At 55.7% G+C, this 18,777-nt stretch overlaps 1 protein-coding gene across 1 annotated transcript; it reads right to left on the minus strand.

Moving 5' to 3' along the window:
* Nucleotides 1-4,813: 4,813 nt before the first annotated feature.
* HR (HR lysine demethylase and nuclear receptor corepressor) lies at nt 4,814-18,676 on the minus strand. Its single transcript, XM_049631518.1, has 18 exons — nt 17,914-18,676; nt 16,396-17,182; nt 14,592-14,745; nt 14,328-14,512; nt 12,736-12,900; nt 11,871-11,960; nt 11,579-11,694; nt 10,695-10,776; nt 10,192-10,355; nt 9,838-10,074; nt 9,460-9,625; nt 9,199-9,268; nt 8,879-9,009; nt 8,640-8,759; nt 8,425-8,540; nt 6,266-6,430; nt 5,705-5,833; nt 4,814-5,550 (listed from the first exon to the last, which is right to left on the minus strand). The coding sequence occupies exons 1-18, from the start codon at nt 18,571-18,573 to the stop codon at nt 5,488-5,490; spliced, it is 3,600 nt and encodes a 1,199-aa protein (XP_049487475.1). The 5' UTR covers nt 18,574-18,676; the 3' UTR covers nt 4,814-5,487.
* Nucleotides 18,677-18,777: the final 101 nt, after the last annotated feature.

Genomic DNA, 18,777 nt, shown 5'->3' on the forward strand with positions numbered 1-18,777 from the left:
TAGGCTACGCGTCACCGCGGGCTGCCCGGATTGGCTGGCTCGCGTCAGTGACTGAGGGGGCGGGGCCAGTCCGTAAGGGGTCTAGGAGCCAGGTCTGAGTGGTGTGCGCAGCGCACTGACCTCTGCCTCTCAGTTACCTCCCACCGCCCCCCCCCCCGCCCCCCGCCCCGCCCCGGCCTCTCTCCGGCATTTCTAGCTGCCAGCTTCGCTAATTCCTCCAGCAAGCACTTGTCTGGGCGAGTTCGGACGGTGACGTCATCGTGCCTGCAGGCTGCAGAGGAGCGCCACAGTGGCCAGCGACGATGACGTCACAGCAAGCCGATGACATCACTGAGGCCCGGGGCTGTGGCTTGGACCTATACTGTGCAGCTGTGGTTATACACATACCATGGTATTGCCCAAATTGATCACTTCCCAAATAACCTTCTTTCTTCACTAAATATGTACCTCATGTCACTGTCGCAGGAGGAAGAGTAGCTCCTGCCTTGGAGGAGATTCTGACCTTGGGAAGGTGGACATAAACATATAATAAAAAGTCATCTGAGGGTTATAAGCCAAGTGCCAAATGATTGGCTTGGTCAAGAGGTGTGACAGGTGCTCAGAGGAAGGAGGGAGCAGGGCTGAGATGGTCAAGGTGTGGCTGGAGATGGGAGGAGGGGACGGGATAGAAAGAAGGTCTGGAATCAGCCAGTCCAGCCTTCATCGATGTCCTGGCGGCCTGCCCACTGCATTTCCCACACAGTTTTAGGGCCCTCTCCACTGCAGACTGAAAGCCCTGTGGAGGGTGGGGACCAGGTCCTGCTCCTTCATCTTTGTCGCCCCCCCCCCCCCCCCCCCGCCCCCGCCCCCGGGGGGCCTGGCGCAATGAGAGCAGGGTGTGGGTTGTTTTGGCGAGTTCTTACTTCTCTCCCAGACTGACCTTTCCTCCTCAGAGCTTCCCTTAACCTACTCTCAGGACAGGAGGACAGGGCCAACTGGAGTGAAACTGTGAAGCCAGCCAACTTTGGGCTTCTTGTCCTCAGTTGGGTCTCCCCTTTCCCTGCCTGCTGGCTTTGCACACTTTCCTTTTGGGAGCTTGGTGGAGCAAAGCATTGGACTTGGAAGCAGATGCTCACTGGCTGGCTATGTGCCCCTGGATAAATTGTGGGCCTCAGTTTCCTCATCTGAACAGTAGATTCATAGTAGCTCTTCTTTCACAGGGTTGTTGGGAAGGTGAGATGTCATGGGAGGAGCTCTATAGACTGTCCAGTGTGGGTCACCATGACCAGGCAGCCTCAGGGTGGGTCCTCCTGGCCACAGCTCTTGTTGCTGCCACACAAAGGCCCACTGTCATGAAATATGCCTACAGGACCGCCACAGAACTATACCCTCAGGAATTCCAGTCACACCAGATTGGCCTCGTTAGGCCTTTCTCTCCCAGGGAACTGACTGCAGGTTCCCTGGAGACAGGGCCCTGCATTTGAAGGTGGGATGTCCCTGCCAGGCCCACAGTCTTTTGAAGTACTTGGCAAACACTGCTGCCCCCAGCCCTATCCAAGATCTCTCCATTCCCAAACAACGGAACTCACGGGACTGAGTCAGGCCCCTAGGACTGAAAAGCAACTTGTCAACGTATTTGCTGTGTGTGTGTGTGTGTCTGCAGGTCAGTTTTCACATCTGTGAAGTGGGGACTGCATTGGTCCCAGACTCCTTTCTGCCTCCCAGGGATGATTTGAGAGAGAATGAGGTCATGTCTGGCAGGGCTATGAGAGCCTCAGAGGCAGCCTAAGATAAACACCAGGCCGCCTGGAAGAGCAGACTGCAAGAAACCACGGCTCCACTCCCCCATTATCACTGGGAAAAACACTCCTCCCCTGTTAAGTGGACCTAATCACCCCTGTGGTGAGGAACACACGAGGCAACAGGAAAGCCCCTTGTAAACTGAGAAGGGCTGCACAGGCAGAGGGCTCTCCAGGCACTGTACCCAGCCCTTCTGGGAGTGCAGAGGGGGACAACAGAAAGTAGACTTTCTCAAGGCATTGGGTGGAAGACAGAACACACCAGACTAAGCAGAGGCCCTAAGACTGACAAGAAAAGCTGAGGGAGGAAGGGGGGCTGAGGGAGAAGCCTCCAGAACCAGAAATAAAGTTCTTTGTTAAAGTTTGCTCTGTATCCTCCATTCCCAGAGAGAGCAGAGCACTGGTGGGGGGTGGGGTGGGGGGAACGGGGGGGGGGGCTGCCCAGCATGATGGACAAGTGTGGCCAAACTGGTAGATCACAGAGTACAGGACTCCCAGCATCCATGGGAGCAAAGCCTGAGGCAGTCATTTCAGAGCACGTGGACACACATGCGCGTGTGAGCACATGTACAGGAAGGTAGTGTAGGCAATCTTGGAAACAGGGCCAGGGATGGGCAGGCAGGGTGGGGCAAGGGTGTCTGTGATTCTGGAGGCCTTTACAGAGCAACAAATGCTGTCCCTCTGCAAAGTAGGAGTGTGAGGAGGGCAGCAGCCCAAGGTATACAGGGAGGGGGAGGTTTGGCTCAGCCTGTGCTCTGCCACTAGCTGGCTGAATGACCTTGGGAGAGCCACATCTCCCCTCTAGGCCATCTGTATCATGCAGGCATAGGTGGATCCTGAAACAGAAAAAGGACATTAGTGGAAAACTGGTGAAATCCCAAAAGTCTGTTGCTTAGTTAATAGTGTTGTATCAATAGGGGCGCCTGGGTGGCTCAGTCGGTTGAGCATTTTTCAGCTCAGGTCATGATCTCAGGGTTTGTGGGTTCAAACCCCGTGTTGGGCTCTGTGCTGACAGCTCAGAGCCTGGAGCCTGCTTTGGACTCTGTATCTTCTCTGCCCCATCCCTACTCACACTCTGTCTCCCTCTGTCTCTCAAAAATAAATAAATATTTTTAAAAATGTTTAGTGTGTCAGTAATGATTTCTTGGTTTTGATCACTGTGCCATGTTTGTGTAAGATGTTAACATGGAACAAAGCTGGATGCAGGGTAATCAGGAACTTCCTGTACTATCTTTGTGACTTGAGTGTAAATCTAAAATCATTTCAAAATAAAAACTCTGAAAAGGTACTTTATAAGAAAAAAAAGGCGGCACTGCTTATCTACATGCTGACGTCACTTCCGGCACTGAGGGTTGTGCTTCTGTGTTATCTGGGCGAGTGAGAGGGGCTGGAGTAGACAGTGGACAGTGGGGATGCTGGGAGAAGCAGAGACCCCAAGGGCAGTGCTGGACTGGGGTGAGCCAGCTGAGCCTCCATGAGGAACAGTGCCACCAAGTGTCCCCAGACGTCTCAGGGTCAGTACCCACCTGGACTGGCTTCATGCCCAGGGCCAGTCCTAGAACATTTGGTCCACCTGCTGTTTGCAAGAGTCAGATCCAATATGCCCTCGAGGGTGCTGTGACCTGCCATGAGATGGAGGCAGCAGAGAGGTGTGCAGAAAAGAGAGGCCTGGTGACTAGGCTATCTCTGTCTTCCCGCAGGAAGGACCCCATGTTTGGGGTTCTAGGGTGACATTAGGACACAGCTATATAAGGTGAAGTGTAAGTAAGGATGGTCGTGCAGTGCCACTTGGAACATGATCAACTGTAAAGTGTGTGTGTTGGAAGGAGGACAGAACAGCAAGCTCATCTGCAAAGTCCATTAAGGGCCGAGACTAATGTAAACGAGGCTCAAGTCCGGAAGCTTGGTTCAAATCCCAATCCTGCCACTAAAATTGCTGCGTGACCTTGGGTGACTCAACCCCAGCCTGCCTCTTTCCTCTTCTGTAAAATATAAATAAATAATATCTACCTCAAAACCATGATAAGGGATTAAATGAGATCAATTAAATGAAAACAGTGGCAGAGTAAAGTGTAGGATTGCTTCCATTTTTTCTTTTCTCTCTATCCCATGATAAAATGAAAATAACCTTGCTTTGCAAACAATGAAGAAACCTAATTTTTTAGGTGCAGGATGGTTATGTAAACCACAGCAAAGCCACATAAGGGAATATAAGCAGCTATTTAAAATGAAGGTTGCATAGCAACACAGAAAGTGACCACAACACAGTGTTAAAAGGAAAAATCAAGTACAAAACGCATCAATTCAATCATGTATGAAACCCTTAGAGAAAATACAAGGAAATACACCAATAATGCTAACAGTGGTTGGGTCGGGGTGAGTGGAGATGAGCTTACAAGTGACTTTTTCCTATTTTCTAAATGTTCTGAAAGTATATTAAATTTATAATAAAAAATTTTATTTCATAAAAAACAAAAAAACCCACTCCCCGAACCACCGCAGGAACAATTAGGTATAACAAGAGCTGGAGTATGCTGGCGCTAAGATGTACAAGGGCAGCGGAGCGGGCCGAGCCACCCCGGAGGGCCCTGGGGGCGGGGAGGGGCCTGTCAACTGTCTCTCAGGCAGCAAGCCAGTCCCCGGGTAGCGGGCCTGGGGCCAGCCGCGGGCACCGAGGGCAGACGGCTAGGCAAGGGCTCTCCTGGGCCGCACTCCCAGTGCTCCAGGTCAGGGCAGACAGGAGAGCTGGGGTAGCCTGAAGTTTGCCCGCGGGTTGGGGCTCTAGATCTCTGCAGCCAGTGCGCACAGGAAAGCTGCCATGCTGCTGCACCCCAGGGTGCCTTGCCCACCGTCTGCTGTCAGGAGCATCCTCAGGAGCAGACCCCTGGAACGTTCCATCTGCTCCTCAGTGGGAAAAGGATCCAGGCCCCAGGAAGAAGAGTAGGCAGGGGTGTTTGAGGTCCCTGTCATCACCCCCACCCCTGCCCCACTCCACTTCCTTATCTCCCCACCCCTCCCCAGTCCATGTGGCCTGCAGGAGCAGGGCCAACCACTCCAGCAGCATTCACAGAACAACAGACTTTAATGGAAATCATGAAGGAGGGAGGTGAGAAGAGGGAGCAGGAACAGGGCATCACCCATATCATTCCCTCCAGCCAAGCCTGGGCAATGTCCTGATGCCACCCTCTCCCCACACCTCACTGTTCTCTGGCGAGAGGGCAGGATTTCAGTGGCCCCTTGTCCAGCATGCCTGCAGTGTGAAGGGCCACCCGGGAGCCCAGTGAAGATGCAGGTGGTGTAAGCAGAGCACGGGCACGGGTGGGACAGCAGGGGATGAGGCAGCAGAAGAAGGTGTTGCTTAAGCCAGAATGATTCCCGAGGTGTCCCAGGGAAGGGCTGTTTGCCTCCTGGGTTCAGGGGGCAAGGGTTGAAGGGAGTCATTCACCCCCAGTGTGGGCCTGGTACCATGGCAAGGGATGCAGGGACAGCAGGTGCCAGCCTGCGAAGGGCAGGTGTGAGCTTCGACGGCACTGTGGTTGCTGGCTGTAGGGCCTAGGTTGGAGCGGGGAACAGGGTGCCCTGTCTGTGCCCAGAGTGGTGCTTGAGGGATTGACCAAAAGTCCCCAAGTCTCCCAGCATCATTATCTGCTGAAGCTGTGCCTGGACTGAGTATTTGCCCCCCAACCTACCCCAGACACTGGGGATACCCCTATTTAGCCTCCTGTAATGTTCCCACAGCCACCTTCACTGCTTGGAACACAGCCCAGTCCATCTAGGAGAAAAAGAGAGGACAAGGTGTTTACAGTCACATTCCTGGGCTCTTCCCACTGAGGATGCCCTTCCTAGGCCCAGGCTGGCTGCTTGCTTGGCACAGAGTAGATATGCTATGCCACCCCAACTGCCCTCCTGGCCAGTGTCACACTCACCTGGGCATAAAGCAGGCGGTGATCAGGGGGCAGGCTGGGTCCCTGGTGGCAGAGCTGAGCAGAGAGGGCAGAGGTCTCCGGGGACAGGAAGTGCTGAGTGACACTCACTGTGCTTACTAGGCCCTGTACCTGTGCCAGACAGGAGGTAGGCAGAGGGTCAGTGGAGACTCGGGGTCACACATCCTCCCCTTGCTCCTCTTGTCCCTGAGGTCTACTTCCCATAATGACCCCCACCCAGCTCTCAGAGAGCAGAAGCCCTGGATTCAGCACCAGGCACCTCAAAGGGCAAGGCCAAAACCATGCCCAGGGGATGCCAGAGGTGGCACAGGCAGGGTGGGGAACCGAGGACAAGAAGCTCAGTTGGGCTAGATGACTTCAAGACCACTCAGCTTCTCCTCTTCCTTACAATGGGGCGTGACTTTCTGCCCTGCCTAGCTCTCAGGGCATCGGGAGGGGCAAAGACAGAGCAGGCCGGGGAACGCTGTATCACTGTGGTGTCTGCTCTTGGCGCTTCGCATAGTGTGAGCTCTCTGCAGAGCCCCTGGCTTGCTGGGGAAGCACCTGGTGGGGAGCCCCCGCAGGCACCAGCACGGCCTCTCCAGGGGCCTGCAGCAGGGTCCAGCAGCTCACGCCCCACTCCTCCCGTAGGCGCCGCCGCAGGCCTGCGTCCAGGTAGCAGCTGCCTGGGGTGCCAGGCTCCAGGTTGCCTGCTCCGGCCGGGCACACCTCAAAGAGAAGGCAGAATGAGGAAGGTGGGGAAACAAGGACAGGGCTGCCAGATGGGGCACAGACTTCCCAAAGGTCAGGGCGCAAAGGCCAAGAGCTGAAGGGGTCAAGTCTTGCGGGGCAAGGAGGGGAGGTCATAGGAGTGAGAGAAGGGGCTGGGTGGTGAGAAGCTAGGGCTGCTTAGGTTGGCAGAACAGAGATTTGGCTGGAAACAGCTTAGAGGAAAGGTTTAAGGCTCTGAGGCTGGGAGTCTAAACCCCCACCTTTCGTGGGGCTAGATGCCTTCAGTAGCCTCTGTGTCCCTGGTCCTGGGCCCCTTTCTCGAAAACCCAGAAAGATACCCTGCATAATCCCAGCTCATAAACTGTCTACATGAGGAGATCTTGACTTGGAGTCCTGTGAACGTCCTGAATTGTGTGCTAAGTTGTAGGTGACTAGATAGCTGTATATCCTTGAGATGAGATGATCTAAAGCATTTATCAGATTCTTCTAAGATCCTAGATGCAACAAAGGCCACACAGAAGTTCTGATGCCCAGTGGAAGTACAGTCTTGCCTGCTGGGCTGAGGCCTCTGGAGCAGGCATGGCTATGGGGAGGGTAGGCCTTCATCAACCCAACCAGAGTGGGGAACTCCTTGGGCAAACAGGGATTCACGGGGGACAGAGAAGTAGATGCCCAGGGAATAGCCGTAGGGGTAAATGCCAGCATCGTGCCCCAACTGGCTGCTGGACAAATCCACCCCTTCAGTAGGACCTCAGCAATTGTCCCTGGACTTAGGACTCAGGCTTCCAAGACTGGGCCATGGGGAAAGGGGAGGCTGGTGTGTTAGGCTGGACCCTAGGTAGCCCCAGGCAGGTGCCCAGGCTCTTTTGCCCTCTGAGTGCATCCTGGAGTTTGATCAGTGTTTCCCAGGCCACCCAGTGAGAATATGCCCCTCAAACCTTCTCCATGAATCATCAGGTTTGGCCATATGAGACTGCCTAGAGGCACCACACCCAGACTAGATGAGGCTGTCTATGTATGAAGGTGTGCTTCTGTCTGCTCCCTCTGTGTGTTCTAGCATCTGTGTGTACATCTACAGATCTGTGTGTGTTTGTCGATGTGTCTGCAGATACATATGCCTGTGGGCAGGAGGGTGGTGGTGGACAGCAAGTTTAACACCTGCATGTCTGTGTATAAGTATGTGTGTGCCTTAGCAGGGGTGACACTTGGTGGACGTCTTTTTCCCAGGACAATCAGAGTTCAGCTGGCCTTTGGAACTGCTGTGCCTGTCCTACCCTTAACACTAGCCTTCCACCGCCTTCCACCCCCTGGAGCTTCCTGCCCCCTGCTCATTTTCTCCTTCACTGCTCCTCATCCTGTCCAGTCTGTCCCTCTACCTACCATGCTGTCTCCCTCAGCCTTCAAGTGCTAGCACCCCAAAGAGCACCTCCTCATAAGGTGTAGATAATGGACAGGGGAGAAGCAGGAGGACATCTCAGATGGGCTTCCCTTTGCCCTCTGCCAGGCTCCCCTCCACCCCCAGCCTATGCAGGGGATGCTGCCTGCTCCCAGGAGGAGCAGTGTAGTGACCTGAGGTGGGAATAGCCATAAGCTCAGGTCTCTACTCTACCACTCAGCCTCAGTTTCCTCATCTGCAAAATGGGAAAGCAGCAGTGCCTGCCACACAGAGTGGTTATGACGACTAACCGAGATAATGTACCCAAGGCTCTTACACAGTGCCTAGCCTGTGATGGCTCCTGCTCTCATTTCATCATAAGGTCCTTCCTCAGCCCCTGCTCTCTGCGTGCCCCAGCACACAACTCATAAGGTCCCAGTTTGCCTTCTCTGTACCTGTCTGGGGGAGTCAAGGCTGTCCAGCTCACCTAGGGGGCAGGGAGAGTGAGCACATGGGACACACACAACAGGGAGGGCTTCCTGGGCTGGGAACCCCCACTCCCAGGGAGCATGAGGGCAGCGCAGGGGAAGAGGAGGGCTCCCAGCTCCTTCCTCACCATCTGGAGAAAGCGGCGGATGCGTTGGGCATCCTGTGCCCGGAACACGTGCCACACGGTGCTGACCTGGCTGCCTGGAGACCAGAGCCCCTCCCCGTCCAGGCCTGAGAGGAAGTCTGTGGAAGAAAAACAGCTCAGGAGGGCCCAGGGTAGGCAGAAACAGCACGCTGAAATCTGCAGATTGTCCCCACCCCTGCTTCTGGCCCAGGACCCACCTTTCTGTGCCCGGTGCCAGGTAGGCAGTGGGGCCTCAGCACGTACCAGGACACTGACCAGGTCAGCCACCTCCACACAGAGGTTCTTGGTTCCCAGGTGCCCACGGTGTGGGCTCACACCTGATGGAGGCAGAAAAGGGACAGCTGGGCACGGGCTCCAGGACTTTGGCACAGACACACATGGGCCCAGAGGTAACAGGAATGGGCTCAGGGGCTGGGCAGGGTGGAGTAGCACTCACCATATGCTGCCCACAGCTGGGGCTCCAGTGGACGCAGGGCAGGACCAGGTGGGAGGTAGGAAGCCAGGTTGAGTTTCCCATGGTGGGCACAGTACTCTGGGAGTGGCAGGCTGGCAGCCAGGTTCTCCATCCTGAAGGGGGCAGGGTCATACCCAGCAGGTTCAACCCAGGCACCCAGATCCCCTCAAAGCCCACCACTAGTGGGGTCACTCCCAGAGGCAAGCAGGGAACACTGAGGTGGGGGGTGAAGAAGGAGAAGTGACAGCAAGGGGCTGGGCAGAGCCTCGGCAAGTGGGGCCAGCCCTTGGTACTATACACACCTGCTGGTGTCCTCGTCCCCCAGAGCTCTGTGCAGCAGGAGGACGGAGCCCTCATCTGACTTTGGGCGAACTAGAGGAGGAGACATGCCATTTGCCGGGGGAGGAACCTCCTTGTCCAGAGGACCCCGGCCCCCTGGCAGCAAGACAGTCTAGTTTCTGCCCTGGGCTCTGCTTCCAGCTGCCCCCCAGGGTCACCATGGGACTTCGCTGCCCCCTGGCTCAGTCTCCCAGCTCCCCATACCCCACATCAGGGACACTTACTTTCAGGCCTGGAGAATCCCTCCCAGAACGTTGCACTGTGGAGGCTTATGGGCTGGGGAGGTCCAAGGGGGGTCAGTGCCTGCACTTGGCCTCCAAGTGCTCCAAGAGCTTCCGTCTCCCACAGGTTGCCTTGCAGTGTCCTCTGAATCCCTGACACCAACACGGGCTGTAGGGAGGAAAGGAAGAGGGATGTAGGGAGAATGGACAGGCACCCAACTTGGCCAGGCCAGAGCATGTTGTGAGGGATACCAGACCAGTGTGGGGACCAACCCCGCTGCCCCTTCTGTGTGATGGACCAGGTCTACCTGATGGTGACCCTGAGGCCCTGAGGGTGACCAAGGCCATGAGAATGGGGATCTGGGAGGTGAGGAGCCTCACCTGGCCCTGCCTCCAGTGCTCCTGGAAGAGGTGGAAGCCTCGCTGAGGTCTGGGCTCCTGCAGCCACAGCAAAGGTCCGGGAGGAGGCAGCCGTGGCCGCACTGGCGAGAGGGGTAGGCCCAGGCCTTTGCGCAGGCCTGGCCCAGCCCGCAGCCCCGGCCCCAGGGCTTTCTCCTGGATCTTCCGTTCTACCACCTGTGCGATGATGCTGTCCAGGATGTTGGTGATGCGGTCGTCCTGTGTGAAGGGAGGGATGGAGGAGCAGAACAGCTCAGGACCTGCCTTACCCCACAGGGAGGGCCAGCCCAGCCTCTGTCCCCGGGCCCCCAGGCCTCCCTCTGTGCCCTCGCTCACGCTGGGCAGGGCAGGAGTGACTGGGGCAAAGGCCATGTGTATCCTCTCGTGCCCCAGGCAGAGTTTGACAGCAGTGGAAGCCAGCAGTTCACAGAGAGAGGGACAAGGCAGGGGCCCTCGGCTGGCACGGTCCTCTGCTGGGGTCTCCGTGGAGTCGGGGGTCTCTGGCAGGGAGGAAAATGGTGAGAGGCTTCCCCTTCCCTTCGAGGCTCCACTGCCCATAGGGTCTGCCCTCATCTCTTGGCCAAGTCTGTCTCCCGCTGCCTCTCCAAAGGAGGGGCTCACAGTGGGGTTCTGACTGGACAGGGGTGGGGAGACTTGTCCTAGATTGTATTTAGATTTATTTCATCTGGAATGACTTGAGAAAAGTGAGGAAGATTATTGGGGGCAGGGCGGGGGGGAGGGGTGCGCTGGCTAAAGCAATTCCGATCTGTCCTGGGGATGCCAGCCCTGGCCCAGCCTCCCCATGCACAGTGTGAGCGAGGGCCAGGGGGGCTGCTCACCTTCCTTGATGTCCTTGGTCCTGTCAGTATCCCCGTTGCAAGAAGATTGTGGAATTGGGGGAGTTTTCTCTGTCGGCTCCTTCTGTTAAACCCATCCACCAACCCCCCCAATCCAACCAGAGATTTAAAAATGGCAAACACAGCTCAGTCCAACCCAACCCACAAGTATTAACAACAGACTCTTATAAATCCTAAAACTGTGTTTACAAGGAGCAAAGTATTATGTGATATAACATTAGGTGGGAAACAGTTGCTTACGGAATGCCACACACAGTCTGATCTAAGATACACAAAAACAGACTGAATATACAGGCAAGTGCCTGGAAAGAAATATGTCACAATGATAAGGGTGGCATTATAGGGCTACTGTTGTTTTCTTCCTATTACTTGCTTGTAGTTTTCATCATGGGTATGTAACACTGTCTGGCACACGAAATGCATTCAATAAGCCATTTCTTGAATGAATGATTTTTATAATAAAAGCATGAACTTTATAAAATTTTGTAAAATGCATACTGAGTGCCTGCTATGTGTTAAGCGCAAGGCACACAGGGAAAGTAGGTCCAAACTCCACCTTCAGGAGTCCATGCCTGCTGAGTGGAGAGACAGGACCCGCCAGCAAACGCTAAGCTGTAACACGCACAAGGTGGATAGGAGCTCTGAGCAGGAGCGAGGGAGGTGGGACAGGTGCTAGAGCTCAATCCATGGATCCCAATCCCCAGAGGAAGGTGAGAAGTAGCTTGATTTTACCCAGCTTCCATATCCTTCAGTCCCATCAAAAGATACGGGCCAAACCCTGCCAAGGTCAGTAACTTCCAAACACACTGCCCAATCCTGGGACCAACCAGCTAGTGCTGGCACCTGTCCCATGCCCTGCTTCTTACCTGCTGGCCCTCATCCCCAGCGGCCCACACCCGGGCATCAGCTTGGCAGGGGCAGTGTCCCCGGATGTCAAACTTGACCCAAACCTGGTGCATGGCGGTGCTCAATTCTGCCAGAGCTGTGAGTGGGGAAGGGAGATAGAGTTTGGTGGTGAGTGTGGACAGGAGGCTGTCCCTGTCCTGCTTGGCCTCACCAAGCAAGAGGGCATGGGATTAGGCTGAGGCACATCCACACAGAAAGCTGCTCTCCCCAGGACCCGCCCTCTGCACACCCCATTTCTCCAAGATGGCTTACCTTGGCTGGAGATGAACTGGGTGAGCATCAGGGAACTGGCACTGTGCCCAGCCTCTTGAGGACACTCCTCTGTGGACTGCTCCTGAGAGCCTGTGGGTAGGAAGAGAGAAGGTGCAGGTCAGGAAACCAAAGTAACCACAGCTTAAAGACAGGGAAGAAGGACAAGGGCATGATATCTAAATCAAGGGGCTTGACAATCCATAAAACATGGGCTTTCTAGGAAACTTGGGTTCAAGAGTGACATAGGATCCTTTGCTTGCAGAATGCAGAGCCTTTAAAATGCTGATATGCATTGCCAGACTCCAAGATGATCACATAGAATACGGTGTTCTGAAACATTTCTGACCCTGCACCTCCTTTTGGCTATCTCTATTGGAACACTGGGAAATTTTAAGTCCTCAGGTGACTGAGTGGAGCCAAGGGAGAAAAAGCTGAGAACCATGAAAAGAGTAAGACTTGGGATTAGAAGACGTGAGTCTGCATCCTGGACCTAACACTTACTAGCTGTGTGACCTTGAACAAGTCACTTAACCTCTCTGAGTTTTTCTTATCTGGAAAGTTGAGGCAATAATACCCACCTCACAATGTTGTAAGGTTTAAAAAGATGCAAGCTGAGCAAATTGGGAGGCATAGAGTAGGCACTCGACTTCTCTTAAGGGTGGGCAAGGACACAGGCGTGGCCCTCTGATCTGGGGAGAGGGAAAAGTCTGCTCTAAGGGGCATTGAGCCATGGTGGCTGAGGCTGGGGCTGGGGAGGGAGGCTTTCTTGAGGAGAGGCAGCCAAGAAATGGCCACACACCTTAGAGCAGCCCTTGGAGGCCCCCGTCTCTGCCCTCCCACCCTCAGCCCCCAGCTCCTTTCCTACCTGCTTTGTCCCTGGCCCTCCTAGCACCTGCCATGCGACCACAGGCCACACACAGCCGGTGGCTGCAGTGGGGGCATTTCCAGTGGGTGTTGAAGAGTCCACGATGGCAGCTGCTGCAGCAGAGTGGAATGCCTGGGTTGTCCTCTGTCCTGGTTGGCCCCTGGCCTGCTTACCACGGGAGAGAACAGGGTCAGAGGAGGCTCAAGCCATAGGTCCCTTTTGAGGACCTCCAGGCAGGGATGGAGAAGAGCAGGAGCAGCTTCCACTGTGGGGCCACCCTGGAAGGGAGACAGGCCCCTTGCAGACAACCCCACCTACTCGACAGCCTCTGTAAAGAAATTCCCCACAGCACGTCTCCAGAAAACCCTCCCAGGGAGAGTGCAGGCCTCACCTCCCCAATTCCTGCCCCAAGGATTCCCCCATCAGTCCTGAATTACCAATCCACATCATTTCCAACACATTCCTTCACCCACCTCCCTCCCTCCGGACGTGGCGTTCTTGCAGGAGACTCTGTACACCAGAAGAGGAAACCTTAGGCGGCCACTCCTTCCCTGGCCTGGGGTTTCTGACTAAGCCCTCCGCAGTAGGTGGAAGGACGCCAGTGAGCACACGCTCATTTACTCATGCAACAGACACCTTGTCCTGTGTGGGGCTGAGCGCTGGGGACTCAGAGCTGGTCAGGGCTCAGAGATGCCCTCCTAGAGCTCACATTCCAAGAGGGGAGATGGGCCCATAGACGGGGCAATGACCACGGCACCACGGGGTGGGCGCTGGAGTAGGAGAAAGGGATAGAAAGACGAGGGTAGGGATGGTGGGGGCAGCTTCACAAAATGCGCCCCTAGAGTGATGAGTAAGTGTTCATTCATCAGGGAGAAAGGGAGGAGAAGGCCATTCCAGACAGAAGGAACAGAAAGTGCCAAGGCCTGAGGGGCTGGGCAAGCTGGGGTGAGCCGAGGAGGACAGGCTGCTGGCTGATGTGGAGTGCTGGGAATCCAGGCTGAGGGAGTGGCAGGCTAGATGGGCTGAGGAAAGGGGGAGGGAGCTGAACTTTCTGGGACAGGAGGGAGCCAGCTTGTGACCTTGCTGCAGGTGTGTGCACACATTTTCAAATGCACATGCAGTGTTGTGAGAGGGAGCAGGAGGGAGAGCCTGAAGCCAGGGGGACCCACGGAATGTCTGGCTCCCCACCGGTCTCTTCACATCAGCCCAGACCCTACTAGCTTTCTTAGGGCCCATTAGCCTCGAAACGCAGGGAGGGCCCTCACCTTCCAGAGTTCATACATATACCTGGCTCTCAGTCTTGTTCCCCTAACAAACCCAGAAGCTCTTAGGCAGCTGGACTGGACCGGGTTTCACACCCTCCCAACATCCCTCACCCAGGCCAGAAACTTCAGAACTCATGTTAACTAGAAGCCTAAGCTAAGAATAAGGGCAAAGCAGTGCAGGAGCTCTCCTTGAGCCGTTATCAGGACAGACAGCATTAAGGGGAGGAAGGGGCCCACACTCTGCAGACCTCCTGCTCCTTGTAAAAGCACAGTGACCGCAGGATCCAGCCCTCTCGGGCTTCTGGCTGCCCCACGGGTCCTGCTCACCTTCCCGCTGCGCCCAGGCCAGGGCTTCACGCTCCCTCCGCAGCAGACGGCATAGTCGATCCCCCAAACCACTTAGCAGATGCTTGGCAAGGCCCTTGCTGAGCTGGGCCTCAGGGCCAGACCCTCCTCCCTCAGAGCTGACTGCTAAGTCTTCCTCCTGATGCTGCTCCCCTTCCGGAGGCAATCTGAAGACAGGGCACAGGAAGGTAAGGAGGGAGCCCCCACTGGGAAGATGCTGGGGGCACACCGGGGCAACAGGCTCACCTCAGCACTTGCCGGGAGTGGCAGGCCGGCCCTCCCACCTCTCCAGCTGCATGGGTACAGCTTTGGCACTGAGCCACGCATGCCAGAGGAGCCGAACAAGGTGTATCCTGAAGCCCTGGGTCCTGGAGGCTGCTGGCCCTACCATCTTGGGGTCCTGAGGAGACAATGAAGCTGGTCAGGGACTTGCTGGGCTTATGTGAACCCTGGGCCGTGCCTTAGCACTCAGCCCACCCACATACAGAGCCAGCCCAGCCCCTAGGCCCTAGTCTACTAAGCCTGATTTGGAGCTAGTGAAAGTGAACCAGGCAGCCAGAAACTTCACAAAAAAAGGCTGGGCAGGGAGTCTGAGAATGACACGGGCAGATGGCTGAGAGGAGGGGTCTACTGTGCTGGGCCCAAGGTTGGAGCAGGTGAGATGATTATCCTGCCCCAAGTTCAAGATCCAGTCAGTGTGGACTTTGTTATATCTTTTTTTTTTTAAAGTAAGCTCTGCCCCAGTGTGGGGCTTGAACTCACAACCCTGAGATCAAGAGCCACGTGCTTTACCGACTGAGCCAGCCAGGAGTCCCTCAGTCAGTGTAGACTTTTGGATTGCTGCGCCGTGGGCTTAGCAATACCTCTGGCGTCGTGTCAGCCTGAGGAGACAATCCTGGCATGGGACGGAGGGCGCCGGAAGGTGAGAAGGCCTGAGGGTTTCAACATAGGCCACAGGTGCAGTAACCCAAGAAGGGAGAGGGGGCCAACTGCTTCCCAGCCCAGGCAGAGGCCTGCAAGAGTGTGGACAGACCCACGCCAGGTGCAGGGGTGCTTAGGCAAGGCCATTGAGAGTTGGGATCCAGGTCCGGCAGTCCTGGAGGTCAAGACTGAGGTGATGGGCCATCAGTGCCGGCTCCCTCCATGAAGAGCACAGCATGACAGAGGGGTTCAGGATGTGCCCAAAGTCCTAATACTGGCAGAGTCCAAATTGAGTTTCCATGATCCCATTGCCCAAGGGAGTAGTTGTTTATTCCTGGGGCAGGACAAGGGGTCCTTCAGGAGGGATAATCTGCCAGACAGGGTTAAGTGGCACAAGTAATCACAAAGACAAATGTTTAGCAGGGCGCCTGGGTGGCTCAGTCGGTTAAGCCTCCAACTTAAGCTCAGGCCATGATCTTCGGCTTGTGAGTTCGAGCCTTGCATTGGGCTCTGTGCTGACAGCTCAGGGCCTGAAGCCTGCTTTGGATTCTGTGTCTCCCTCTCTCTCTGCCCTTCCCTGGTTCACACTCTGTCTCTCTCTCTTTTCAAAATAAACATTAAAAAAATAATTAAAAAAAAAACAAAAACGAGGACAAATGTTTACTGAGTCCTTACTCAATAAAGTGCCAGGAATTCTTCAAAGCCCTTTATGTGAATGATATCATTTCATCTTTGCAGCAGCCTTTATGAGGTAGATGCCGTCTTTATCCCCACCTTATAGATGAACAAACTGAGGCCCAGAGAGGTGCAGTAACTAGCCCAAGGTCACATAGCACCAGTCAGCAAAGTCAGGACCCAGGCACTCTGACTCCAGAGCCCATGCTCTGAACCATGTTGTTATATTGCCACCAACACATCATAGCTTGGGAGGAGGCAGATGGGAAGAAGAAGCCACTTTCTAGAAGGCTCTGGCCTGTAGATGCTAATGAACTCCCAGGGAACTATCACATTTCGGTGGGAAACCAGACAACTTGTGCAATCCACTCATAAACACCTCTAATGACCCCACTTCCCCACAAAGCCCCAGTCCCAGCTGCCCCCTCCCAAGCAGGGCCCCGTGCACACTTACCTCTGTGGTCATCATGCTGTTCTGCCTCCACTTTGTTCCCAAAGGATGAGTTGAGCATCTGCCAATCTCTGGCCCCCTGCCCCGCACTGCCTGGGAAAGGGTTGGGTGGGCGCTTGGCAGCTGGGCTGCCACCTGCCCCCTGGACCTCAGGGCTGCTTGCCCTCTTGAGGGCCTGCAGGTGGGCAGATGGGTTCTCCTCATCGCCAGGGCAGCCACCTGGACACCTGAACTGCTCTGAGTGTCGTGTGAGCCATGTCTTCTTCAGCTTGGTATGATGGCTGGGTGGGCAGGCCCTGGGACCAGAGGTCTTGTTTGCTTCCTCGTTGGATTCACTGGGCCCAATGGTGCCCCCCTCCAGGCCCTCCTGGCACTTCCCACAAGGGCCAAGATCTCTATCTCTAGCAGGTGGGTGAGACGAACAACAGCCCACCTGTGTGGTAGGAAGCCCAGGAGAGGGGCACCTCAGCGTGGCTGATGGCCCCAGCTGGCACCCAAGGCTCCCACCCCCTGGTACAGCCCAGACGTTGCCAAGAGTATGAACCAGGCCTGGGGGACAAGTGGGCCAGGGGTTCCGGGGAACAGCATCTGGATGTCCCAGGAGAAATGGGCAAAGATTCTGATGCCTGCTGACTCCTGCCTCTCCGTCTCTCTGATGGAATGAAGGACGTTCCACTTCCCCAGTTCTCTGGAGACGCCCACCAGGGGCTAAGCCCAGCAACCCAGGTTCCACAGTTGCCAATGGCTCCTTTGCCAGCCTGAGAACACTTGGATCCTTGTGGTAAAAGCCCTAAAGAGAGGAGAAGGGATGGAGCTAGTGCTGACTTTGATCCCCAGTGCTTCAAAGGACGAGCAGAACCGACAACCAGCAGGTGTGCGCCTGTGTGGCCTCAAGGGTTGTGAAAACACTGAAGAACTCAAGCCTGGTTTATAGGCACTGCTCCCTAAGTGCCTCCCCACTGCCCTGGCCACCCCAGATCCTTCCCCCAGGATTTCTCAGACCTCCGCACAAATCCAGCAACTAAAAGTTAGTGCTTGCCACCCCCAAAGGGCCTCCAGAATCTATTGAGATTGTTTGATGACCAGTACCATGCTGGTCTTAAAATATTTTAAATCTTATTCCTAGGCATGTGGGTGGGTTGCCTGGGGCAGGGGGAGGTGCCGTAGACACAGGCCATGGGGCACCCTCATGTCCCACTCCCAGACAGACAGCCTCGTCTGCCCCACAACCCCAGGATGAGACCACACATTCTGAGATCCCAGTTCCCAGGGATTTGTTCTGGGTGGACAATGGGTGAGTCAACCCTGAAATGGCCCAAAGGCAAGGAAGGCTTTGTGAGATGGAATTGCTCAGAAGAAGAATTGCTTGGGGTTGACTCTGAGCTGACTACTTGGGTGCTGTCTTATCTTGTCATCAGAATGGAAGAGCAGAGTTGTGTGGCCCTGGCAGGGCTGCTCAAGGATCACTGAGCTACCTCGTGTGGCCTGAGCCTCAGGTACCTTCTCTGCTCCATCACTCACCTTGCTGCCTAAGCCAAAGGCAGAGGGCACTTTGGGCTGTCCCCCTGAGTACACCCAGGGGTGTGGGGCCAGGGGCCAGTCACACGGACGCTCTGGGGGCAGGCTGGACACTAGGTAGGGTGGCAAGCAGGTGGGCATCCAGAAGGGAGCTTGCTCCAGGATCTTGGTCTCCAGCAGGAAGGGGCAGTGCAAGGGCCGGAAGGCCACAGGGTCACTCTTGGGATGGCCACCATTATGCTCAGGAATCAGGGGGCCATAGCGAGGCGGGCACGCGGAGCCACAGAGTGCCAGTGGGTGGTTAAGCATTGCCTCCTTCCAGTGCAGACCCTCTTTGCTGCCCAGCCAGCTGGCCTTCCTCTCCCCATTGCGGGGGTCTTCTCCCTCCACCAGTGGGAGCGTGTCCTTGGGGCTCTGGGGAAAGCCAGGGGGACGCCAAGAGTCTGGGGTGCTTAGGACACCCCTCCAGAAGGGGGCAGACTCTCCCAGGCACAGTGCCCCACGACGCAGGCCATCTCGAGGCAGGGTATCCGACTCCTGTCCCACAATGCCATTCTCAGGGGCTATCTTCTCCCAGGCTGGGGCGTCCTTCAGGAAGCTGGGCGTACTCTCCATTACTCTCCAGCCCTCATGGGGCTCTCCAAGAGGGGATCCCTGGAGCATAACCGACAAAGCATGAGTTTCTCAGGCACGTGCCCCAAGCACCCTACCACCTGCTACAGAGCAGGCACCGCCCTGGCAGCACCAAGGCAGCTCAAACCAGTAAGGCAAGTGCCAACCCACAGCTAGACTCCACACTGCCTGCCCACATGCTACTCAAAGGACCTGCCTGGGTGGGATGCTCAAGTGTGGGGAGGTCACCCCTTT

Source organism: Panthera uncia, chromosome B1 (genome assembly GCF_023721935.1).
Source record: "Panthera uncia isolate 11264 chromosome B1, Puncia_PCG_1.0, whole genome shotgun sequence".
NCBI classification, from domain to species: Eukaryota; Metazoa; Chordata; class Mammalia; order Carnivora; family Felidae; genus Panthera; species Panthera uncia.